This window comes from Ailuropoda melanoleuca, chromosome 18 (assembly GCF_002007445.2).
Source record: "Ailuropoda melanoleuca isolate Jingjing chromosome 18, ASM200744v2, whole genome shotgun sequence".
Lineage (NCBI taxonomy): Eukaryota > Metazoa > Chordata > Mammalia > Carnivora > Ursidae > Ailuropoda > Ailuropoda melanoleuca.
In genome coordinates, this window is record NC_048235.1 from 24,200,576 (window position 1) to 24,227,996 (window position 27,421).

The window sequence follows — 27,421 nt, forward strand, 5'->3', positions numbered from 1 at the left end:
TAAAAATACTGGCATTAATGCAAATTCTCTTTATTATCTGGCTTAATCAGAATCAGCTGGATCCTCCTGTCTTCCTCTGTGTACAGTTACGTTCTGATGAAGTAGATTCAGATTTTAGTTGGAAGAGGGAAATGTATTTAATAACATTTTCAAATAATTGTGAATATTCTTCTTTGATATCCCAATCCAAATATTGCAAGTGGTAGTTTCTAAATGGGAAATTGCAGTAAGGAAACAAGCCGTAACAGAAAACTTTTTGTATTCTGTAACATCACAGTACATTAGTCTGTGTTTCACTTTGAAAGAATTTGTACCCAAACTTGATTTTGTAACAGTTTCCATTGGTCACTTTGAAAATACTGATTCACTGAGTGAGACAGAAACTCCAAAATGTTGACACATTTTAAATAGTATATCAAAAAATTACATTTGTTATATCAATGTCAGCAGAAAAGTGTAAGTGTTTACAGTAAGTTCAAGTTCATACAAGTAGAAAAAATTTTACAAAATTCTAATTTTTGCTTGAACGCTTGAATTTTATCGTTGACATTTAAAAAATGCCTGCCAGATACCCAAGTCTAAATGACCATAGTATTTCTATTCATATTTCTTTTAATTAAAAATGATGCATCATGAGGGGCGCCTGGGTGGCACGGCGGTTGGGCATCTGCCTTCGGCTCAGGGCGTGATCCCAGCTTTATGGGATCGAGCCCCACATCAGGCTCCTCCGCTTTGAGCCTGCTTCTTCCTCTCCCCACTCCCCCTGCTTGTGTTCCCTCTCTCGCTGGCTGTCTCTATCTCTGTCAAATAAATAAATGAAATCGTTAAAAAAAAAAATGATGCATCATGACTAAAAGTGGCTAGTTCAGCTTGCAACCTCAGTAATCACACAAGTCCTTTCACTGAGACAANCTTGTGTTCCCTCTCTCGCTGGCTGTCTCTATCTCTGTCAAATAAATAAATGAAATCGTTAAAAAAAAAAATGATGCATCATGACTAAAAGTGGCTAGTTCAGCTTGCAACCTCAGTAATCACACAAGTCCTTTCACTGAGACAACTCTTGTTCCTTTGATAGGCAGAGGTCCTTTATGACATTCCAGTTCTAAACAGAGAACATTAAAAAGATGTGTATCTAAGGGTCAAGATTTTAAAAATTAATAATTTTTACTGTCATTAAGGACATTCTAAAATGAAACTGCCTTTTTTTTTTTCTTTTAAGTCAATTGCATGGTAGTGAAGAACGCAGTGGTCACTAGTATAGTTTGGTGCCACTGCCTTGCTTCATACTAAGGTACCAGCAGTTTTGTTACTTTTGCACTGTCAGTGCAAATGTTATTAATAATAGTGAAACAAGGAAATTGGTGACATTGTAGACCCCAGCTCTCTGCTCTAGGGTGTGATGCTTATTCATAACTAAGATGGCCCTTTGTTTTCTCAGCTCTGCACCAACTGTGTTGAGGAGGTGTTTTTAGGATCTCTGTACTTTCTTAAGGCTAGACTTCCCCTTTCTCTCAGCACTACTTTACCCCCTAGTACTTTCTGACCTCAACTGACTCTGTTATGTACTCAACCCAATAGCAGCTGCTACCTGTTAAGCCTCAGGTGGTCTTGTCTTACACAAACTATACAGGCCAGCCCACAGCCTTGTTATCAACAGGGGACCTCTACAAAGACGTCTGAGCTCTGCTCTCTGTATAGTCCCTCCTCCCCAGTTTCCCATCCTGCAGATTCCAACCAGTTTATCGACTCTGAATTCAGATCTCTTGTCTTAGCTCAGCATGACCACCATGTTCTGCTCTGATTCTAGTTGTATGCAGCTGGTTGCCAAATTGTCTCAGGGAGAGTTGAGTGATTATGGTCCCCACCTTTTGAGTTTCCTTTTCTTTCAAAGATCACAGTTTAGCACAACTGTTGACCATTGCCTTCAATTAGTTGCTTCATATATTTTGTCCAGTTTCGTAATTATTTACATTAGGAAGAGTGGGCTAGTCTGCTACTGTTGCTCCATCTTGGCTGGAAATTGAAGCCTTCATTTTTAATTTCATTTAATTGTATTTTTATTTCTAGAGGTTCTTTTTGGTTGTTTTACAAATTTGCCTTATCAGTTCTTATAGTTTCATCTAACTTAGGTATTTCAGCTTGTCTTTTATTTCATTAAACACGATAAACATAGTTCTTTTTATATTGCATCTGGTAATTCTTTTCTGGTATCTGAAGTTTTTATGGGTCTGTTTTTTGTGTTGTGTATTGATGTTGTTGTTTCTGCATTTTAGATTACCTCTGTGCCTGTTTATGTTGGCTCTGTGCTGGGCATTTTACTATAAATTTATTTATAGGACTAACTTTTTGCCGTTTGAAGGTACCTTCCCCTGAGAAGGATGTATATGTTTGCCAGATACTCTGATGTTACTGCCAGTCGGGGACCACCTTAGAATCAAATTCAAGGCTTCAGATAGTTCGGTCACCTCGTTTTTCCAACCAGATGTATAGTTCTGTAATTAGGGTGAGTTCACATCACTTTATCCTCATCCTGAGAATATAGCCCTTTTTGTGTGGGGGCAGACTTTGTTAGGATCTTTACTTGGGGGGCCCAGCAATGATTGCTCTTCCCTTTGCCCTATGAGACATTGAAAGGACAGCTTATATTTTCCTGTACTAGTAATTGCTTTCAGAACAAAGGCAGTTTCCATACACATTTATCCTCTGGATTCCCATTTGCTCCTTAGTTTTGGACTAATAATTCTTTATCTCATTAGCTCTTAGATGATTTTAAGAAGTTAAATTTTTGTTTTGAATCTAGTTCTGTTCATTATTTACAGCCTAAGGATTGTTCAGCCAATACTGAAAACAGGAAATTGTGTCATGTAAGTTCTAATCCAGTAAGCCATACTACTATATAGGATCATGCCGTGTATATATATATATTCATGTTCCTTGAATTTTCATGTTTACTCTTAGTGATAAATCAACTCTTGATGATTTTTTAAAATAAAATACAGTAGTTTACTTTTATTCCATAGTAAGTAAAGTGTATGCTGAAGGAAAAGATACATGGCTTTCAAATAATATGTACAGTGTATAAATATGTACAGCATTATAGTGGTATAATACTAGTATTATACAATTATAATATTGTACATATTTCTATGGGAGAGGCAGTCTGAATATGTATCAACCACAGAATATGTCATGTATATCACTTAGAAAAAATGTCTTTTACAAGCATGTGTGTTGGTGAGGGTCCTATACATTGAAGATTATAACTAGTTAAAATTTCGTCCCTTGATATTTTGCTCTAAAATTAGGTTTTATTTGCTAAAAAATCTAATGCATTTAGTCTTTTGTGTGATTCAATTTTGGAAGCTCAGTCAAATGAATATCTCTGTACTCCTAAAGAGTAAGAGGACTACGAAACACATTTTAACATAAACATAACTTCTTTAAAAATTGCGTGTTCAGGGGCACCTGGGTGGCTCAGTCATTAAGCATCTGCCTTTGGCTCTGGTCATGATCCCAGCGTTCTGGGATCGAGCCCCGCATCGGGCTCCCTGCTCAGTGGGAAGCCTGCTTCTCCTTCTCTCACTCGCCCTGCTTGTGTTCCCTCTCTCGCTGCCTCTCTCTCTCTGTCAAATAAATAAATAAAATCTTAAAAAAAAAAAAATTGAGTGTGCTTTGTGAGGAACACCATTTTAGACCATTAATGTAACTCTAAAATTCATATAACAAAGCATTTACGATATTTTAATAGAAGGTTTCTACCTTTTATAAGTGAAAATTATACTAAATGCTTTTTTATAATTTACCAAAAAGTCTTGCTACGTTTTTAGCTTGAAAAATTCATATTTTTCCTATTTCTTTTATCTTTTTAAATAAATTAATGATACCTATAATTAAATATAATTTATCAAAAAATAAATATAATTTATCATAGGAGCACTTTTAATTTTTCTAGGAATTTGATAGGCTTTGCATACATGTAGAAATATTTTTTATTTGGAAGAATTAAAATGATATGAGCACTTAAATTTAATATTTTTGAGGAATGAAACAATTTTAGTCTCTACTGTGTTTGCTGGTCACAGGGTAAAGACATGAATCTGGCTCATTGTAGCTGAATGCTTGCACTAGAAAGGAAAATCACATGTCCTTCTTGCCATAAGCTCTTTTGAGAATGACATTTTGAATATTGTAATCCTACCTTAGTTTTAACTATCTGTTGTTATGCCAGCTGCTATATTTTCTCCTTCCTCCTAAACTCAAAAGGAGATAAATGGATTTGAGATAAATCAGTTGAACAATTGGATACAGTTAAGTCATTTGGGATTCCAGATTTGATGATGTCCTAATTGGGTAAAGATAGTATAAGGAGAATTTGAATGACCACAGTAGTCTTGAATTTATGTACTGAATGTTACTCAGATTTTAGTTTCCTTGTTTTTCTTTCAAACTTCACTCTGTATATTGTTTGTATATTTTGGGAACTTTGCTTCAGACATTTGTGCTACTTTTAAAGGAGAATCTGTTTCATATTACTGTCTTGTCAGTGTATATTGATGTTACAAGATGGATTTCTAATTGCGTTATATATCAGAAGTCACATTTTATTACTATTTGGTAGCTCAGAACTTTGAAAGCAAAATTTGAAGCAGCCAGAATTGAGAGTTGTACATGTCACCAGTTCAAGTGTAGGCTGACTTTCTTGAAAGCCATTGTTGTTACCTTTGCCTGATGTATGTGCTGTTCTTCTGATGTTAGGAAATAGGGAAACAGATTCCCACGGAGAATAGTGTGAAACAGCAATTCGATTGGAGGAATTGCTTGGGAGAAGCTTGGGACATTTTAGTATGTCCCCCACAACTTCCATTGATTATGGGCTCAACTTCAAGTTTTACTGTTAAAGTGTTAGGGTACATAAAAATAATTCTTTAAATTTTTATTACAGGGTGGGGAAGGAAAATGTTCTACTTGAAGTAACTTTTTTTTTTCTTTAATTAAGATTTCAGATCATTATGCTTTAAGCCTTTGGCTGTCAACTACCTTAGATATCTAGAAATCATCTGCCTAGTTCAGCTCCTTCACTTTGTAGATGTGGAAGTCTGGCCCAGAGAATTTTACATGTGACCTGATTCATTGCTTCCTAAACTGTATGTGGTAGAGGAACAGTTTTCTTCCTCTCCAGTACATGACAGGCCAATAATTTTGTAAAGTATAATAAAAATGAAATGCTAGAAAAAGTAATTTTAAAATAACATACACAATTCTAAACATTTCCTCTTAATTTCTGTGCTTATTTCAATGTAGGTGGATTGCAAAGAGTTCTGGAACTAGAATAGTCCATAGTATATCACTGCCCAAGGTTGGAGTTGGCAAACTATGACCTATGGGCCAAATACAGTTCACCCCTTGCTTTTTGTATGATTTGTAAGCTAAGAATTATTTTTACATTTGTAAATAATTTTTTAAAAATCACAATACTAGTATTTTGTTACACATGAAAATTATATAAAATTCATACTTCACTGTCCATAAATAAAATTTTATTGGAACACAGCCACACACATTCTTTTAAATATTGTCTGTGGCTACTTTTCCTCTGTAAGGATGAGGTTGAGGCCCGGATGAGTAGTTCGGACAGAGACCGTATGTTCTAGAGTCTTACATATTTACCATCTGTAAAGATCTAAAGAGTTGGCTCTAGGACAGAGCTTTGAATTAGTAGTTAGTGGTAGAGTTGAGAATGTAAACAAGGTCTACATTTACCAATGCGCTTTAAATATTATCATTATCTGCTGTGTAATATCAGGCTCGGTGCTCTTTTGCATGCCACTCTGTTCTAATGTAATCTTCCCAGCACTGCCCTTTTATACAAGTCCGAGAAGGTTAGCTTTCTTTTAGTTATAGATCCCTTTATTGCCCTCCAAACTCTTAACTCTCCTGAGTTTTGTTTTAATTAGCTGCTATCCAATTAATTAAAAATGGTTGAATATTTTCTAACGTGGATTTTGTTACCAGCATCTGGTTTAGAAAATTCAACTTTTTCTCTGTTGCTGCATTACTCAGCACTGAAGTTTCTGTGCATTCAGGTCTGATGGAAGAAATACATGGGACTCAAAATCTTTAGAAAACAGCTATTTCTAGTAAAAAGATTACCCTTTAAACGTCACCCAAAATAAAGCAAAACTGCAGCTGAACTGTAATGGCAGATTTCTCTTGCAAAGTAACAGAGATAATAGGTAAAATCCTAGCTACAACAAAAAAGATTGAGGTTTTAGATGACTTTTGGAGGAACAGTAAGGCTTTCAGGTTTTTGCCTCTACCCCAACAGCTGCAAAATAAAAGCTCCCATCATATCATTGTCAGGTCTTGTTAAATTAACATACTGCTTTACTTGTTTAAAGCAGGTTCTGAAGTTCTCCTTGCGTGCAGTAAAAATCTCTGCATTTCATGGTAGCTGTTACTTCTTTGTTTTCCTGCCCTTTGCATGTGATCAGTCAGCAACTAAGTAAAGATAAACCGATAGCTATCAGCTTTACATTTGATACATGAGTTGGCTTCATGATAAAGACCCTTTTATAAACCAAACCTTCAGGTTGGGATTTCTTCTTGAAATGAAACAAAACAAAACAAAACAAAAAACTGTTGCCATGAAAGCTTATTCATGATGATGAACGAGTAACTACAGTTCAATATTGTGATACTTGCTATTTTATTCTACTTCCTCTTGAGTCAGTTTGCAAACATCTGGAAAATAATTATGATTGCTTACATTCAAGGGTGAAATAATACAGAAAGGCTTGGCAAAATCTCTCAGCCACGGCTAGTTTTTACTATCCCAGATCTGAAAGTAGCCAAGATTTCATGCAAGAGGTGCTGATGTACATTGTTCTAGCAGCTGCGTCTTAATTCTAGATAAGGCTGTTCCTTTGTACATTATAATAAAGCTATTGACTAGATGGCTTATGGATTAGACAAAGGGGAAGAGCTTTAGAAACAGCAGGACTTATTACTTAGTAATATATGAGGATTGCCTTCCAAATATTCCAAAGGAATGTAGGTGCTTTAGCTTGTAACTGTCAATGAATGAAAATTTGGGACTCATCAACAGTAGTGGCTCAGGTGTTTTTAGACATTATATAACATGTCTTTTTAACCACTTATTTGAATTTAATGTTTCTGCTTTGTTTTAAATTTATGTTGTAGGATAGTGGTAAATGGTAACAGCTATTGTTCTCCTCAGGAGTACACAAAATTGTAACTATTTAAATTATTAGAATAACTTGGAATTGAACCTTGCATGTTTGGATGAGTTTTTAATGTTATTTATTAGCTTAACCATTGGTTGGGCATTGTTACAGCAGCACCCCCCCACACACACACACCTCCATGCACTCACATACCAGATGTGGTTGAGAAATGTTTTGGATTAATAAATTACTACATCTGGATTTTAGTTAAACAGTGCTTCTGTCTTGGGAGCCTCCATGTCTAAAAATTCTCTGTAGCCACTTTCTACCTACTATAGCGTGTGCAACATTCATTCCTTAGCGTGTATATGTAGTGATTTTCTGGTCCTAAACATTTTTCATGGGAAGAATTATTGTGGAAGGCAGTTCTTTTTTGCAGCTTGCCTGCAGGGGACCAGAGTTGCATGCATTACCATGCCTGCTGAACTTCTTGGAAGCAAGCCAGTATGTTATGGTGAGTTTCATATGTAAGCAGTGAGCTGCTAAAAGGCTTGCACAGTATTACAACTCTTAGGAGAGGAAGCGTGAGGAAATTCAGCAGTAAAGCAGCAGCAACAAGCAGCCACAGCGGTAGTAAAGATAGGGAGGTTCACGGCTAGCGGATTTCACGGTGTGAGGCCGTGAGCACACAGCTTCCCATCCTGCTGCCCGAAGGAGGCAAACCCAAACTGTCTATTGCAAGATTTTTCTAGTTTCATATTTATGATGTTAAGTCATGTGATAATACTGTACCACAAGTTGCCAACTTTGCTTTACTTTAGAGAGGATCCTTTGCTGCAGTGCTTTTTTTCCACCTTTCTGTTGCTTGCTTGCTTCTTTTTTTTTTTTCTTTCTTGAAAGAGAAAAAATTGTGCAATGTATGTCTATGCCTACACCATGCCGAGGCGACACTTACCAGGAAATAATCTTTGTATCCCTGAGGTAAGATATTGTTTCTGCTTTCCCTGCACAGTGCTGCTGCAGCACGGAGCTGATCCAAACATTCGGAACACGGATGGGAAATCAGCCCTGGACCTGGCCGACTCTTCAGCAAAAGCTGTCCTCACAGGTAAGCAAACAGACAGCTACCAGATTATTTTCTCTATGGAACTACTAGCTTGATTTTATAAAATCGTTATGCGCTGCATTTTGTTTTCCTGCTGGTGAAGCTCAACAAATATGTATGCCATTATCTCTACTTTATTATTGATTTGCCTTATTAACGTCTCATTAATTTCTATGCTATCATAAGCATAAGCAGTACGACCGTTTATTCTTAGAATTTCTGAGAATTACAGCATTAAATGATAACATACATTATTCACTGATCTTTTAGTCCTTTTTTATGGTTTAGATCATAATTTTCCTGTACCTCATCTTTTCAGTTGATTTCTTTTGAAGACCTTCACCATTGAGCAAACAAGGGCATTTGTATTACTTTATGAAAGTAGTTTAGATTGGGAAAGACAACCTGCTGCCTTATTACTCAGGGCAATAGTTAAATAAAATATGATGCTGGTCCTCCCTTGCCCTTCTGTTTGTATTTTTACCCTGTCTTCTCACTTTGCCCGTGGGAGCTAAGTACTTTGTAGATGAGGCACCGTGTTATCTTTTCATTTCAGATCATGAAAATTTGGGGCTTACGTATTGGTTTTTATTAAGGCAAATGTCAAGAACCAGCAAAGAGGAAGTGCTAGAATAGAAAGGCTGTCTCATAACAATATAGAAAATACTGCTATAAGTGATATGATACCGAGCAACTATTTTCATTGATCTTCATTCTCCAAATGCTGCATTGGATCTATTTTTGTTTTTATTCTTAGCATCTGCGTTCTGCTGCCTTTGCCTTTTACTTAACTGACCTTTGTAATTTGGAGCCTCTTTGTCACTGCAGTGCTAACAGTATTGCTTTAGGTTGTGTGAAAGTAAATGACTTTTACCGTCCTTTTAAGTTTGCCCGTGTTTGAAGGAAATAAATCTTATGCTCACTTTTAAGTTTAGAGTACATGCTGTGCATTTTTATCAAAGATTCTGAGGTGAATGGAAAGTGTTTATATATAGAAAGCTTTGAAAATATGTGGAATTTTGCTTAATTACTCTACATAGAAAGACAACATCCCACCATGTTAAAATTAAGATAATCTCTGCTAAAGTAAAGTGACTTTTCTCAATTAATTAAGTGAATTGGTTAAGTGATTTGGTTGCTGAATCAAGATAACATCCACTAGAGGAACAAAGCTATTTTAAGCCAGTGTAGAGAAGAAGACATTTAAATATAGTTATACACTTTTAAATAATGAAATTAAAATATGTAGCTTCAGGCCTCCTTAGGTTCTGCAGCCTTTCCCTCTCCTTTTTTAACCGAGCAGTGGGCAATAGTAGCAGCCTTGGAGTGGTCTCTGACCAAAGGAGAAAGAGCGTTCGTTCGTAGTAACAGAGGTGCATTAGAAATGCTGACCAAGACCGTCTCTATATCTGAGTGTCCTCCCTCTGACCTTTCCTTCTCTTCATCCCTCAGAACCTTTCCCTGTCCGTTTGTTAGATTCATTTCGTGCAACACTGTTTTTAGATCCCCCTTCAGTTTTTCCAAAGACAAAGTTTAAATATGAATTATTAACAGCAAGAAGCTATCTCCTAATTTGAAACGATTTCTGGGGGGATTATATCAGTTGCTGTTAGTTTGCAAAAGAGCTTTGGCGTAATAACTCATGGAGACTCGATTCCTGGAAGACAGATACCATATCTGTTAACTTGATTTGAAAAGCATCTTACGCTGTACTTAGCTTAGATGGAAGATCTTAACTCTTCTTAGTCATGATACTGAATTCATTAATCGTGCTTTTCGTGAGTATTTACTTTTTTGGAAATGACATAGAACTTTTCAGATATGATTTAAAAGAAAAACATTCTAGTAATAGTAGTTAATTTTGTGGAAAATAAAAGCTAGTGATATTTACACATTCATGTTATATAATATAGTGAATTAACGCTTAAGGGAAATACATTCGAAAACGTTTCTCTGCCATGCAGGTTCTCTTCTGTGCAGTTCTTTCGAGTGGAATTATGGAGGAAATATTTCTGAAGCTAAATTAAAACAATAAAGCATTGATAAAAAGAGTCTTTTGAAAGGAATGCCTTAATTTAGAGTTATTAGAGATAATTTTGGGTGAAATGTCATTCTTTATTTTTATGCCAGATGCAGTTGTAGTACTAGTACTTACCTTGAGAGTAAACTTTCTATTCTTAAAATTTTCCTCTTTAGGAATTTAGTTGCTGAAGATAACTTTGTAATATCTTTTATGTTATTACTTTTGTGCATTAGCCAAAACTGTATACAGGTGTATATGTATATTCCTTAAGGGAAATTAACAAAGTGAAAATCTCTTTTTATAGAGTATTTTGAAATATGTAAATGACTAATAACCCCTTCTGCATAAAGAATGCATGGATTTTTATAAAGCTATATAAAACAACCACATACCTTTAGTTTTATGTTAAGGACCCCCTGCAAGAGCCATTTGCTTTGGATAGTGCACTTAGGTATTTTAAAGAGAATAATTAATTGGAGAGAGTCATCAAACTCTTAGTTGAATTATTGTGCTAAGCGAATGACATGCTTAGAAGAAATCTTGAGGGCTTTTTGTTTTTTGCTCTGAAGTTCTAGGCAGTCAACTAAAGGACTTGGAGGTGGTTTTTTGTTTGTTTTTGTTTTTAGGAAATAAGCATATGAAAAGTCTAAAATAGCCTATGTAAATTTTATTTAAGAGCAGTGTGGGTGTGTTATGAATCTGGATTTTTAAAAATTTATTTTGGCCTTTTCCTCCCTAATTGTAAGAAATACATTCATTGTGAAAATTAAGGGAAATAGAAAAAGTACAAAAAAGGAAAAATCATTCTTAATTCTACTACCTAGAAAGAAAGAACATTTAGGTATATTTTATTTATAACCATTTTTTTTTCTGAGCACACATACCCCACACTCTTCTTTCTCTTTATTCAAACCAATCTTTTATATTGCATACTGCTTAATAATAATTTTTTAAAAAATATTTAGGTACATGGATATTCTCAGAAAGCATTAAGTATTCTTCTGCAACATGAATTTATAATGACTTTATAATACCCTTCTATGGATCTATTTTAGTTTTTTGAGCTAATCCTCTAGGGTTTACCTTTTAGGTAGGTGGTTTCATTCTTTACGCTTGCTTGTGAATTTCGAGTCATTTTATCAAATTCCATTGGAACTGCGCTTCTTTATCATATTCAGTCTTAGCATCCATAGATATGCTATAACTCTTCATTCCTGATTGAAGTATTGGAGGATTTGGAGAATAAAGAGCTTCCTTTTTAGAGGGCTGCATTGCATGTGGTATTATATGGGGAGAGCCTCATTTAAATTAAAGTTGGTTGATACAGGAAATGTTCATTGAAGAGGGTAGGGATGTCGGGGTGTTTGTTAATCCTGTAAAGAAGATTCTGCAGGGCATAGGGGGAAGTTGAGTCAGGAGAAGGGGTAACAACAGATTGAAGCTGAGAGTTTGGGAGAGGATACATGACCAAAGGAGTGTTTATCATCGGCAGAACCAGAGATGACAGGGATATAAAGTGGGTGAGTTTAGATGGTCGCAAGGTTTGCTGAGGTAATTGGTCCCAGCAATTTTCTAGCAGATTTAGGGGTAGGGAAATAGGGAAGAAGGATGTATTTGCACCAAGGTGTCCCAAGAATAAGCTTTAACCTGGATTCATTGCACTTCTGAGGAAATCCTAACCTGTGATTGATGGACTGGCTCCCAGTCTTTCCAGAAGGACTCAGCTGTGACTCAGGCTAAAGGCAACGTGGAGGGGCCTGGCACGTGCCTGTTGAGTGTGGCATGTTAAATCAACAAAATATATCTGGAATCCTACTTCTTTTTTTTTTTTCCTACTTTTTTTTTTTCCTACTCCACTGCTTCCTACTCCTTTTCAGATGAACCAGAATCTTCAGCATGATCAGTGAGGACTTCAGTGAACTGGACCCTGCCCAGATAGGTTTGACTGCAAGGTTTTGCTCAAGCCAAAATTTACGATTCCTTTTTTTTCCCACACTGTCATTCACCCTGTCAGTAATTCAGATCTACTGTCTTTTCGAATCTCCAGTCCAGCCGTGTCTTACCAGCTTCACTGCTTTAGCCTTTGTATGTGCCTTCATCGTCTTTCTTTCATGACACCAGTCACCTCATAGCGAGTTTCTCTGCCTCCACTTACTCTTCACTCACTTTTCACTGTAGCTGGAGTGGCCTTTCTAAAGCCTAGATCAGCCCTATGATTAGAAAATTCTTTACTATATTGTCAGTTACCCTTAAGTAAAGTCCAGACTCTTTAGCCATAACATTACCATATAGCATATCTGGCCCCTGCCTTGCCTGTCTCTGATCTCGTCTTCCATTATATTCTCCCATGATCTTTGCTTCAGCTACAGCTGGCTCCTTGCCCTTCCTCCACCAGATGAAGCCCTTGTCCATGTCTGGGCTAATACATGCTGTTCACTGATCCTGGAACGCTGCGCCAGAACTTCACGTAGTTCAAGTCCAGTCTCAGCTCAAATGTTTACTCCTCAGAGAAGTCTTTTTGTCCTCAATCCCATTAGCTTTCTTTATTTTCTTTGTGGATTTGTTGATATCTGAAATTGCATTATTTTTCTGTTCCTGTTTGTTTGCCCCAATAGAATGAAAGCTTTACAAGGATTTGGACTGTTGTGTGTCTTGCTCACTTCATTGTGCCCAGGACTTGTACAAATACATGGAATGATTAAAACAAATACTTCAAGGATCTGATTACTGGTGACTGAGGGCAACATATTTTCCGGGTTCTTCAGATACTCATTAACCATTAATTATTTGATATCTCATGCCATATTGTAATAACCTTATTTAATATTCTACTTCCTAAAAATTGTTTTGGATTGCTTATAGTCATGTACGTCTCTTAAAACTGTGCATTTAAAAGAATAAATTGGTATGATAGATGAGATGTGTACTGAGCCTTTTCTCAATAGATTTCTTGGATAGCTCCCTTGATTGAGAACATTCCACTTCTAGAAAGATCAGACTGCCTGCAGCTGTCACTTCAGACTTCTAGATGTCAAACCAGGGCCTAATTTTTACTGGGTTTTTTTTTGGCATTGCTCCGTTACTATGCTGCTTTGCATGCTAGCTAATACTATACTGTGACACGTGCATATGAGGTGTAGTACTTTGTCACTATCAGCCTACGTGATTGAAGACTGATTTCTCCTACCCTTAATTTGAACTTTAGGAATTACTTTTATCAGTTATTAAGAAGTCTAATAGTATAATATACTTCCTAGAAAATAAACCATAAGAGGAAATACCTTACTTTTAAAGAAAAGCTGTATGTTTATCCACCTCATTTTTATTAGGGAGAATTATTGTTATGTTAAGATGAATGCCTGGTTTTAAAAAAAAAATTCCCTTTGGTGTAAGAGTAAGAAAGTTAAAACGTGTTATTGCTGAAATAAATCATTGTGAACACTTTTTAAAATTATGTTGAAAATATTAATCCCTTAACCACATAATTCTTAAGAAAATTTTATTAATGCTTTGATCTGTCTATAATTTTGGATATGAGTAGGAAAGTGTAAGATTTTGTTACTAAAAGTGATTGAAACACCTTTTTTGAAACCTTAAAAATATGAAAAAAATTTAGAAGAGGAATATAAAACTAGTACCTTTTTAAAAAGACCTTAATTGACATAGGTCATATTGATTTAAATTTTAAAGTGTTACACCTTCAATAAACAAGTCAAAGCCTTACTGAATCTAGTTATAATAATAAAAATAATGATAATGATGATAATAATAATAATAATAACGACTGACAACTCCTGAGTGCTTCTGTGAGCCAAGCACTGTTCTAAAGGCATTGAATCCTCACAACACTAGGAGACAGATATGATTGTACCCATTTTTACAGATAACAGAGGGGTTGGGTTACTTTTATGAGTTCACACAGTCATTAAGGGAAATTACTGGGGATTTGAACTCAAGCCGTTTGGCTCCAGAATCAGTGCTCTTATGTAGAATCGGTTTTTTACATATTTATTCATTTAGAAAGATGTGGTATAAAAATATTTGAAAAACTGGACTAACCCATAAATTTAGGGCTTCAATCCAGTCTGTTAACATGTTTCTCTACTTTCTTAGCTTAAAAGAAGGTTATTCTTTTCAAAAAAGAAAATTTACCTGATTAATATTATCTGCAAGATTCATTGTCATATTATTATAAAATGAATTAGTTGGGTAATAAAAATGATTTATCTAATTTATAAAGGCTATTTTTAAGTCTTTGCTCTCTTGAATAACATTCATTTGACACATTTAAGAAAACCAATATTTTGAATCTGTAAGGAAAGATGTAATTTCAAAATGTTTGAACTCTTCATAGATAAGGGGCACCTCAAATAATGTAAGTAAGCCTTATGTGAGTACAGGCAGTTATGTATACATAGGGAGCAAAGGGGGATGGAAAATTTCTGTTTAGATAACCCAGCACTCTAGTATTTCAGACTCTTCCCATCTACCTTTTTGTATAATTAAAGCCAGCAGGCTTACATCATTAAAACCAGCATGATCTTTCAGCTCATCAAAAATGACATATTTGTGAAGTGTAATAACTTGTTAGTGTATACCCAGAGAGCAGCTGTCATTTTCCCCAGTGAACTGTAGTAGTCATACAGCACCTTCATTGGATTTTGGATTACGGCTTCAACTACAACCAAATCTGGCTATTTTAAATGGTTCTTTTAAAATTTCTTATAATAAAGTAATTGCTGTTAACATTTACTTCCTTAAAATAGCACATGTGACATTAGAATTCATTAATGTTCTGGTATTGTGAAGGTTAATAGCCCTATTATTTGAAATTCTTACTGAACTTTTATTTTGACATAATTGTAGATTTCCATGCAGTTCTAAGTAATACAGAGGTCCCCTGTACCTTCTGTAGTATTTTCCCCTAGTGGTAACATCTTACAAAACTGTAGTATGGTGGGGCACCTGGGTGGCTCAGTCCGTTAAGCATCTGCCTTTGGCTCAGGTCGTGATCTCAGGGTCTGAGATCTAGTCCTGCATCAGGCTCTGTGCTCAGCGGTAAATCTGCTTCTCCCTCTGCCCCTCACCCCAGTCTAGCTGGCTTGCTCTCTCTTTAAAAAAAAAAAAAATAGTAGTATGGTATCATAATCAGGATAGTGATATTGATGTAGTCAAGATAGAGAACATTTCCATCCCAGAAGATATTGTTCTGTAGTTTCCCTATTTGTAATATGTTTATCTGTTCTGGTATTGGGGTAATGCTGGTTTCATAGAGTGAGTTAGGAAGTATTCTTTAGGAAATGTTGAGTGCTTTTAGTTTCTGAGAGAGATTTCTTTTGGTAGAATTCACCAGTGAACCCATTTGGGCCTGGTGCTTTCTTATTTTGGAAGGTTATTGATTCAGTTGCTTTTATAGATACAGAGCTTACTAGGTTATATATTTCTCCTTGTATGAATTTTGGTAGTTTATGTCTTTCAGGGAATTGCTCAATTTCATCTAAATTGTCATATTCCTATGTGTAGAGTTTGTTTGCATTTTCTTTTATCGGGCTTTTGGTGTTTGCAGGATCTATAATGGTATCTACTGTTTCATTTTTGATAATTGGTCATTTGTCTTTCCTTTGTTATCAGTGTTGCCTAGGAATTTGTCAATTTTATTGATATTTTCAAAGAGCCAGTTCTTTATTTCATTGATTTGTTATTTTCTTTTCTGTTCTCAATTTTATTGATTTCTGTTCTTTATTATTTCTTCCTGCTTCATTTGGACTTAGTTTGCTCTCTTTCTAGGTTCTTAATGTGGTAGCTTAGAAAATTGATTTGAGATTTTTTTTTCTCTTTTCTAATGTATGCATTTTGTGCTATAAACTTCCCTTTAAGTACTGCTTTAACTGTATACCACAAATTTTGTTATGTTCTATTTTCATTTTCATTCAGTTCAGTGGATTCTTTTTTCATTCTCATGAGACTTCACCTTTAACCCGGGGATTATTTAGAAGAAGTATTTAGATGCTGAATGTTTGGAGATTCTTCTGTTACCTTTCTGATATTACTTTCTAGTTTGATTACATTGCAGTTGGGCAACATTCCTTATGTTTTCACTTCTTTTCATTTTAAAGTTTTTGTTTTATGTCCCAGGATGTGGTCTTTTTTGGTATGTTCATGGGCACATGATAAGAATATGTTTTGGCTGTTATTGGATGGAGTAATCTCTAAACGAATGTTAGATCCTGTTAGTTGATGGTGTTGTTAACTTTTAATGTATCCTTGCTGAATTTCTTCACATAAACTCAACTGATATCACAGGGTGAGACGTGAGAGAGGGTGGCCTCACTCCTCAGAATTGTAGTGAAAGTCTGTGGCATTCTGTGATCTCCACTAACACTGTGGTGAGGAGAGGCTAATTATTACCTAGAGGGTATGAAAGTCCTGGTTCCCAATGAGCTTGTAAATCTAGGCTCATCAGTAGGCCTTTGCTTCCTGGGTGTGGGTGGAACCACAGTTATTTTGTTTTCTTTTTGTTTGTTTTGTTTTGAGTTTTGTTTTTGTTTCTGTTTTTTGTAGTATTTGGCTGGAATAGGCTGGTTATTGTCTAAAGGTTTTCTGTCTTGTTAGGCTGTCTCTTTACTGCTCCTTTGTCAGAGAGCCTGCTTTCTTTTGTCTGCATCCATTCTCATTTCTAGATTGCTAGCTTCTCCAGTTCTTAAGTCTGTGTGTATGGAGCAAAAGAACATGAAACTCACCACCCTGTTGTTCCTTGGATATCGAGATCCTTGACCAGTCTGCCTTTTTCTGCCTACCTGTGAGAGTCTTTGCATGTTTACTTTATTTGTAAGATCCAGGTTTTTTAGGTATCCTTAGTAGGAAGAATAGGGGAAAGTATATCTCCATTTTCCTAGAAGTAGAAGTCCTGAAATCATTTTTAATTAGTCATTACTATATGGAGTGAGTCGCTACTCTGAGGATTTATGCATATAATGAAACTACATAAATAGTAGGAATTTTGGTGGCATGTCTGTTTTTCTAAAGCTTCCTGCTGATTAGAAGCATAGATTTAAATAACTGTGGGTTATGATAGGTAGTATTGGATCCTCAGTACTATTCACACAGTATTGCACAGAATACCATTGCTTGATAAGCACTTTTGCTTTTTTAACTGAATAAACAGCAATATTATGATTTTAGTTTTACAATTGAAATAATTGTGACTAATAGCGAAAGTTACCAAGAGCCTGCTCCTTTTCAGTTGGTAACTGGTAGAAAAGCATATAGTCCCCTCTTTTGTGATTTTCTTTCTATGGTGATCACTAATTTCATTTACTCTTTGGCTCAGTCCTAGAGTTGTTGCCGGGGTGGTGGGTGGGGGGAAGGTAGCCAGTATTTTCCTAGTTTGCCTCATTCAGAGGAATTAAATTTTGAAACTTTAAAAAGTGACAAACATATGGCATGAGGTTTTTATTATTAAAAAAAAAAAACAAGGTGTCATTTAGTAGTGGAATAAAGGGAATAATTGGTAATTTTTTAGCATCACCGAGGCTTCATAATTAAAGTAACCAGCTTAGTGTTGGAGAATTTACTGGTAGAATTTTTACAGAATACCATCCTTTCCACAGTGTCAGTGTCCCTGTCTTACATTACTCATTCATAAGGCTGGGGAAACTGGAGCACGATATGATGCAAAAGATGTAAGTTGACTTAAAACAAAAACCTTCTTTGAACAGATACCTGCTTGTATGTTTGGCATTTTTCAAACGGAATTGTCCTTACCCCTACCTGCATTTCACACTTTCCAACATGCTGTTTAAGCAGTCGTCAGTGAGGAACATGTGCTAGCTGGTAGGCAGAGGCTAACTAGATGTGTAGACCCATTTGCTGAGGGAGCAGTTGAGGGAAGCTTTGGAACCTCAGGAGGGTTGTTGATGACCACAGAAGGCACAGTGTTCTCAACACTTTTTATGCTACACAGAGGAAAAGGCATCACAAGCAGCAGGTTTATGGCTATGGTGTAGGACTGCAGCCTTGGCTCTACAGCACAGTTAGAAGAATTTTGGAATCAAGAACATCTGCATTATCCGGCTTAGATTTTATTGCCCTCCGTTGTCTTCCCTCCCTCGCGCACACTGTTCACTGTTTACTGGCTAGAGAGCAATGTACTCACTGGAGGCATCATAGTATTTATTAAGCCCAACCCTCTGTGTATTTTATACCTCTACTCAAGAAATGAGAGTGGCTGGAAAAAAGATATATATATATATGGCTTTCTTTATATATAGAGAGAGAGAAAGAGAGAGAGAGAGGGAGGGGAGAAGGAGAGGGAGAGAGAGAGAGAGATGGAGAGAAGGAGTTTGATGCCATCTTAGTATCATAACCATAAACTTCAAATTCACTTTAATTCTTGTTTCAACCATTTCTTTCCTCGAATCTTTAGCACCCTTTCTACTGCTTTTTCTCAGCTAATTAATTTTCTCGTATTTCATTGAAAAAATAGGTATCATCAAACAGGAACTTATTGCTGTGGCCAATTCCATCAACCTAGCTACACCTGTATTCACATACTCTGTCTTCCTTTTGTTACAATGGGAGAAGTATCCTGGGGCATCTGGGTGGCTCAGCAGATTGACTGACTCAGTCTCAGCTCGGGTCTTGATCTCAGGATTGTGAGTTCAAGCCCCATGATGGGCTCCACGCTGGGTGTGGAGCCTAGTTTAAAAAAAAAAAAAAAAACTTCAGTGGGAGAAGCATTCTGAAGCATTCTGTTTCTATCTAAGGTCAACCCTCTTCTACTTTTGCTCTGGATTTCATCCCATCTCACCTGCTCAAGGACCTTCTGCAGTTATGCCCTTCCTGTTGGCTTATAACCATTTGTGTATATGTGGATTCTGGTAGCGCCCATGTTTAAAAAACACAATAAAAACAAAAACAAAAATTTTCTCTTGATGCCCACATCACTCTCTAGAAACCCATTTTTCTGCTTCCCTGTGGAGCATAAGAAGTTATCCACGGTTACTCTTTCCTTTCTTCTTATTCTGAACTAAACTTACCTGGTCTAAATTTTGCCCCTAACCATTGTAATAAAATATTTTCTTTTTTCTCCCAAGTTTACCAGTACATTCTGCCTTGTATACCCAGTGGTCACTTCCTTATATGACCTCTTAGCAGCATTCAGCATCATTTAGTATCACTACCTATTTGAAATAGTCTTCTAATGGCTTTCAGGGTACCGTACCCTCCTGCTCCCCACTCCCCACCCCCAAGTTTCACTGACGGGTCCTTCTCGTGCTGATTCTTTCTCCTTTGCTCTACATCTAAATATTGGAAGGGCCCAGATTTAGTTTTAGGATTTTCATTTCCTTTCTGACTTTCTGGGTGATCTCATCTAGTCTGTTCACTTTAAATAGTATCTATCTGGCCCCTCAAGCCCTGTATCCCACCAATTTATGACTCTAGTGCTGACCTCTCCTTTGAGCTCTAGAAATATATATCCTACTACCTGTTTGACACTTCCAACTTCGTTGTCTAATAAACATCTCAAACTTAACATGGCCAACACAGAATTCCTTATCTCCCTATCCAGTGCCATTGTCAAGCTCATCAAGCCCATCCTTTCAGACTCTTAAGAAATGGCATCAAAATCTACCAAGTTGCTCAGGACAGACTTGATTTTTCTCTTGACATCATACATTATATTCAATTCATCACCCAGTTCTGTTGGTTGCATCTCCAAAATCTATTCCAAATTTACTTCTCTCAGTCTTTCCTACTGCCATCAAAACTTCTAATGTAGACCAGGGCTAAGCAAAGTGTGGTCTCTAGGCTGGTTCTGGTGAACTGTTTGTTTCTGGCTTGCAGTGAGATAAGGGAGTGGCACGAGAATATAAATCAACTATATCAGTAAGTACACCTTTAGTTTAGCCAACTTTTTTTTTTTTAATAGTAAGGCTTCTTTGATGAAAACACGATGCACTGATTTACATTCTGATGCAAGAGTTCCTGATCTCGCAGACTAGCTACTTTGATTAGTGGTGGTCTAGACCACTGTTGACAGCCTCCTGTCAGCCTTCTTTGTCCACTGTCTATATAGTAGCCAACAAACTTTTTAAAAATTTAATTGGTTTAGTTCATTCATTTCTTTAAAAGTAATTCTACTTAGAATAAAATTCAAACTTTTTATCTATTTCCTGCCTACTTCTCTGACTGCATTGCTTAGCAGTTTCCCTATTGCTCCTTCCAGTCCATCTACACTGTCTGCATTTCTCTTAACCATGAACTCTAAGCTGATTTCTGTCTTTATCTTTCTCTACCTTTTTCTGTCTTCTCCTTGGTGTGCTCGTTCCTTCATTGGAATGCTCTTTTCCTCAGATCTTCTCATAACTACTTTCTCTTCATATTTAGGTCTCAACTCAAAAATCGCTACCTAAAGTAAGTTCTTCCTAACCCCTCAAATACACTAGTGTCCAGTCCAGCTGCTGGTCATCCTTTACATCACCAATCAGTCACTATCTGAAATTATTTCATTTATTTACTTTTTTGGTTATTTATTGCTTAACTTCCAATCCCTGAATTCCAGTACTGGCTTCTTGAGAAGTGAGATTTTCTCTTTTTTGTTCATTGTGTATGGTGTCAGCATTCTCTAAATATGTGTTAAATGAATGATCATTCAGTTCATTGGTGCTTCATAAACTAGAACTGTTTTATTATAACACTATTACATGGCAGTATCAAAATAGCATTCCAGAACTATAAAGTGTGCAAGAAATGCGACATCAGTCAGGTAAGCTGCCATTGACAATAAGAAAATGCAGAAAGGGATCTTTGGTAAGTTTTCCAATCTAGTGTTTGTTTGTTAAGTCTGTGTTAATCTGTTGATCCCAGAATCTGCAAGTGCCTTTTCCAGCTGCTCTTAAATTAACAAATTTGCTCTTTAGTTAGATTGTTTTAAAAAGAATCCTTATCACATCAATGAAAAAAAAACAAAAATAAAAAGCACCTTTTGTGTAAAATTCATGCTATATAAAATTTTCCATTATAACCAGTGCAATATCTGACCCGTACTAGGACCCAATAATAATAGCTTTTGTTATTGAAGAACAATTACAGATAATTAGTTGATTAATTTGTATAGTTTGTATACAAAATCATAATCCCAGATTAGGCAGGAAATTGAGAACCTTTTCTGACTGAGAACAATCCTACTCCAGTGTGATATGATTTTTGTGGGTGTATTTTCATGTATTTGCTTAGAGGTCATAAAATATACTGATGAAAAAGAAGCCGTGGGTAATTATTTTATAAAGTTAAGTTGTTATCTGGTGTCATGGAAGGAAATTTACTAAAAACCTAATTTGGAATTCTCATCACGTGAATAAACAACCTTGTCTTTTTTTTTTTCTTGGTAGACTTAATTAGATACCACAATCAAAAGGTAAATCTGATTCAAAATTTCCCATTTATTCCAGTCTATGAAATTTTAGTTTTTATATTTGTAAGCCCTTAATTTTCGCTTTTTCTCTTTTTGGCTTTTCATCTTCTTCAGTTTATAAAAGACTTTTCCAAAATAGAGCTAAAACAGAATCTGACATGGTTAATTGATTTTTTTCCCCCAAGAAACAGGTGAAAGTTTTTAGGGAATTTTAACGTGGATCCACCTCTGGAATGCAGATATAGTTATCATAAAATGGAAGCTGAAATGGCAATGGTGCATGCTTCAGTGGTTGACTCAGTTATAAGTCTTCTTATAAAAGGGGGGGGAGATGAACTCAGGGTTGTATGTTCAAAAGTAATCAAATTTTACTTTATAATCTTTGAAAAAAGCTTTGAGTAGATCATTAGTGGCAGTTTTAGGCGTTACTATTATTTATATCCGTGGAGAACTTAATGATATCCATAGTTGAAACTTGTAATTAGGTCTTCGAAAAGAGGAAAGATGATCGATTTCATATACTAAAATACAATGAAACTTTTACAACTTATACTGTTTCATACAAATGCAGCTGCTACTCTGCCTCAGAATTGCATTATCCACTGGATGAACAGTTGAGCTATTGCATGATTCATATGTCATTGCTAATGTCAAGCTTCCCTACTTCTATTACCCCATCATTTTTAAAAATATTTCTAGCTTATAGAGAAATTAAAAGAATAGTAAAATGAATATTTTATATACTTTTCCCATAGATTTACCAATTGTTAACATTTTCCAGGTTTATTTTATATCTTTTTTTCTCTCTCTCCCTATATATGTATTTTTTCTTCTCTGAATTATTTTAGAGTTACTTGCAGATATTGTGGGGCTTTACACCTAAACACTTCAGCATGTATCTCCTAAGAAGCAGACTGAATACTGTTATACTTGAGAAATTAAGCATTAATAGATTCTGTCTTCTAATATACAATTCATCTTCCTACTGTTTTATGAAAGCGTTTCTTGGCCTCTGACCTTTCTCGTCAGTACCAGGCAATCCATTTCTTTAAGTAGCTTTCGAGCGCTTTGAGCTCTTCTTGGACACTTAGAGATTGGTACATCGTTTTATTTCTACCTCATTGTCACCCTCTTGTATTGAAGCTGTTAGTACTCACTGAAACATTGGCCTTTTTTCTTTCATGTCTTTTACTTTTGGCTTAATGATGTTACTGCTGTCTGTATTTGTGTTCTTCTTCTACAGGGATATTTGCATATAGGTAGTGATTGTAGAACATGACACATTAGCACTTACATTAGGATCTTAAGAAATTCATGATAAAACTGTTTTAAAAATCAAATTAAGGGGCACCTGAGTGGCTCAGTCATGTAAGCGTCAGACTTTTGATTTCAGCTCAGGTCGTGATCTTGGGTTTGTGGGATCGAGCCCTGTGTAGGACACCATGCTCAGCAGGGAGTTTGCTTGAGATTCTCTCCCTCTCCCTCTGCCCCTTCCCTGCTCCTATGCTTGTGCTCACTCTTTTTCTCAAATAAATAAATCTTTAAAAAATAAAAATCAAATTAATACTTTTTAATCTCCCTTCAAAAAATATATTAGTGATCTTCTCAAGGGAGTTTAATGCATTGGTGATCTAGGTTGGATTTTCTAAGAATTTATGATTTTCAGTAATAAAAATATATAGGCAGAAGGTTATTCATTATTTATAATTGCAAAATATTGGAACCTTCCTAAATTCCCACTTAGAGGAAAATGGTTGAATAATGTGGTATATAAACATAATAAAGATTTCACACCTATAAAATAATGAACTTCTCTATAAACTGAGGATGTAATTCCCTGAGAAATACTGTTTACTGGAACAAAATATGAAAGGGTACTGATGGTATGCTGTCCTTTTTGTAAGGAATGAGAAGTGGTATCTAATCCCCAATCACCTGCCTGTCCTCCTTCACACCTTTATGTTGACCCTCCCACCCACATTGTGTCAGAGTTATTCTCTGTGACCAATAGCCTAATGGCAGAGCTGATGGTATGTCACTTTTGAGATGGGTCATAGAAGGCCGTGGCTTTGGTCCTGGGCTTTTTTCTTGTCCTCTTGGATCACTTGCTCTGGAGGAAGCAAGCAGCCATGCTGTGAGCTACCCTATAGAGAAGCTTCTATAGAGAGGTACTGAATTCTGTGGCGAACAACTAGTGAGAAACTGAGGCCTGCCAGCAGCCACAAGAGAGTACTTGGTAGCATATTCTCTAGCCTACAGCTTACCTGCAACTTTGTTAAGAGATGTTAAGTCAGAATCATCTAGAAAACCACTCCCAGATCCCTGACCCTCAGAAATTATGTGAGATGACTGTTCTGTCAAGCTGCCAAGTCTTGAAGTAATTTTTAAGGCAGAAATAGATTACTGGTACACAAGGGAAAATTTTTAAAAAGATTTATTTAACTGATTATTATTAGAAGTAGTAGTATTGCGAAATGAAATACAGGAAGGCTAAACCAGAAAACATTGAAATTGGTTACCTCTAAGGGTGTGGGGACTCCTTTGGCAAAGAAGAAGGTAAGAAATTCTCCATAGTATACCTTTTGATACAATTTTAATTTCTGGAAGCATGTCGATGTTTTACATATTCAAAAAATAAATTAAATCAAGAATGGGAGGGAACCCTAAAATTTGAATTCAAACAGAAACAAATGAACCATTTGCATTTCAAATAAATAACCACATTGCGAGAAATAAGTATTAATCCAAGTAACTTTTGAACATAGCACTTTGACTTTATACCCTCAGTCTAGAAGGGAGGAAAAAGGGTAATTTCAAACACACCTTGGGTTCTTTTAGGTTGTTTTGCAGTGATATGGGGTAGTAACTCAGAAACTATTTTATGTATATTTTAAGATTGAATAAATGCGTTGGGAGCCAAGGCTCTTACTATAGCATAAGAAACTTACAAATGTGGAATGTGGGAAGAGAAAGGAGAACCTTGTGGAGTTGAATTGAAGGTGTAGGTTTCAGAATCATGGGTGGTGGCTGGGGGAGAGGAATCTTCTAGGTCTGCTGCGGAAAAGCCTACAGGCGATATGTCACCTGCAGCAGTGGAGCACCCCTACTTCCATATCTGGGTTTCTACATGCTATTCCCTTATATGCTATTAAAAGAGCTCTTTGAAAAAAAAATAACGGATTTCAGGCTAGTACAGGAAGGTATAAGATGAACCTGGAGCATTTTAATTGTACTACAAAGTAAGGAAGTGCTCAAAAAAATAATGGGGGAGTGTCAAAATGACACAGGAGACTTCTTGAAGGGACTCCCACTGACCAGATCTGGGACAATTTGAGCAAGAAAATAGATAGGGATAGTAATGGATTATAATCCATTAGAAAAATAGGAATAGATATATTCATACAGTGATAATAAGTGAGCGAATGAATGAACGGGGAGAGGTTCTTTCTTACTGTTAGATTGCCGGTTGATAAATGTGGTGGGACTGTTGGAGATGGAAAGTCACTGTTCGCAGCCATCACAGTGAAGACTGGTTAGGACAAGAAACATTAGCAGATGCTAAATCTCAAGGACCAGATTTGATGAGGTGCAGTATGTATGCTGCTGGTTCTCAGCATGTCTGCCCGTAGATTATTACTTGGGAAAACAGTAGCTATACAGTGGAGAAATCTGACAGTACCTTTTTTGGGAAAGCAAAATTAATATCATCAGTGAGAGTCAAATAACCTTTGTATGCTGGCAGATGTAATACTTAAGAAGGACGTAACATCTCTTATGTTCTATTCTAGCCAGAGATGCATAAGTAAATCTCATGAAAAGACATTAGACAAATACAACTTTAGGCACATTCTACCAAATAATTGGCCTGTATTTTTCAAAAATGTCATTGTCTTGAAAGACAAAGACTGAAGAATTATTCCAAGTTAAAAGAGATTAAAGAGACGTGACCACTAAATGCAAAATGCATGATCCTGGACTGGAGGGGAAGAATGCTATAAAGGATATTATTGAAACAATAACAAAATTGGAATACTTTCTCTCTGTTAGATGAAAGTGTTGTACCAGTGTTTAATTTCCTGAATTTAATTACTTTGCAATGCTCACATAAGAAAATATCCTTGTTTTTAGGAAACAGATGCTGAAGTAATAAAAGGGAAAGAGACACGATACATTGCAACTTTCTGCAGTGGTTCAGAAAAATTATTTGTTACTTATGCAGACATACACAGAAATACGGAGGGTGATGGGAAAGAAAAGATTCTTCTCTGCCTTCAAGGTCTTCCAGCTGGAGTAAGAATTAAATTTATGTGAGACAGATTACCAGGAGAAAAAAAACAACAAAGTTTTAGTACATGTGCATGGCGGCCCAATCATGAAATAGAGACCTAAAGAAATGACCAAGGCATTCTTATACGTTTTAGACAGATAATATATTTGTGGGGATTGACAGGATAAAGGAAACAGGTGTTTGGGAACTCTAATTAGTAGGGAATTCTAAGCAGAGTTTAGGCTGAAGTGTGGAAAAAATGACAAGGTTTGTTCCTATAGCTTTCAAGTCCCTATCTCTGGTGATAAGGATATCTTTTTACTTCTCAGTACAGGGAGGGTATTTTTCTTTTGGAAGATTTGTTTCCTGCTTTCAGAAGGACAGAGGAGTGTCTAAGTGTCCTTCCACTGGTTGTTTTTTAAGTAACTTACTCAAAATAATCAGTATATCAAAGTGACATATTTTGGGCCCTATAGGGAAAAAAGAGAGAGGGGATGTAAAGCACATAGGTGAAAAATTAGAAATTGGTGAGTCTTGGCAAAGAGTATACAGGAATCCTCTGTACTAATTTTGCCGTTTTTCTCTATGTTTGAAATTATTTCAAATAAAAAGGTTTTTCAAGTTATCACTGTAGGCAAAAAAAAAAAAGTGACAGAGTTTGATTAATAAATTATATAGTCACTCTATACTATTTTATACTTTTCAACCCCAGATCTCAGTGTTGTTTTTTTCAAATTACTCATGTTTAGGAAAAGCTCAATCTTTTTTCTTTTCTTTGCATTTTACTTCTAACTGCATTTGTAGTCTTTTCTGTTTATTATTCCCCCAAAATTAAATGTTTATATCTGTTCTAGGAGTAGAGGTCCAAGTCCGCATGCCTTGTTTTAGATCAGAATACCATTTTATGAGCATTGTTACGGTTGTTAACTGTCTTTGTTTTCTGTCTTTTTCTGAAGAAAACTCTTGGGCATTAAAATTTGTTGAGGTTGTTTTCATTAAATCATATCTGCATCCTTTTCTCTTTTTTTACTTCAAGAATTCAATGCACTCAGTGTTCTTTGGGTGAGGATATATTCACTTCCTTCTTTGAGCATGCATCACCTTAGTGGCCACTAGTAGGTTCTAGTGCCTGGGAAGCTTTTTAACCTAATTAGCCTTCTTAGTTTTGTGCATCTGTTATAGGTAGGCGAGTTGGATTTTCTCTTCTCAGGGAAAGGATCGGGCTCACTTACAGCGTGAATAATTTTGAGTATCTTAAAATTGTGCATTTGATTATCAGCCTCTGACAGTTTAAATTGCGTGACTTTTTTTTTTTTTTTTGGCGTGGGCATTGAAAAGTCATCGGAACTGACAGCTTGACTGGACATGAAGAGGAATACAGTGAATCATATGCTCAAGTCTTTTTGAATGAAAGAGGAAAATGTAT

At 36.0% G+C, this 27,421-nt stretch overlaps 1 protein-coding gene across 1 annotated transcript in view; it reads left to right on the forward strand.

Moving 5' to 3' along the window:
• Nucleotides 1-27,421, forward strand: part of TNKS (tankyrase) — a 206,950-nt gene that overhangs the window by 61,903 nt on the left and 117,626 nt on the right. Inside the window, exon 3 of the mRNA XM_002928843.4 lies at nucleotides 8,197-8,292. Coding sequence (XP_002928889.1) covers nucleotides 8,197-8,292 — 96 coding nt within the window. The remainder of the gene's footprint in view (nucleotides 1-8,196; nucleotides 8,293-27,421) is intronic.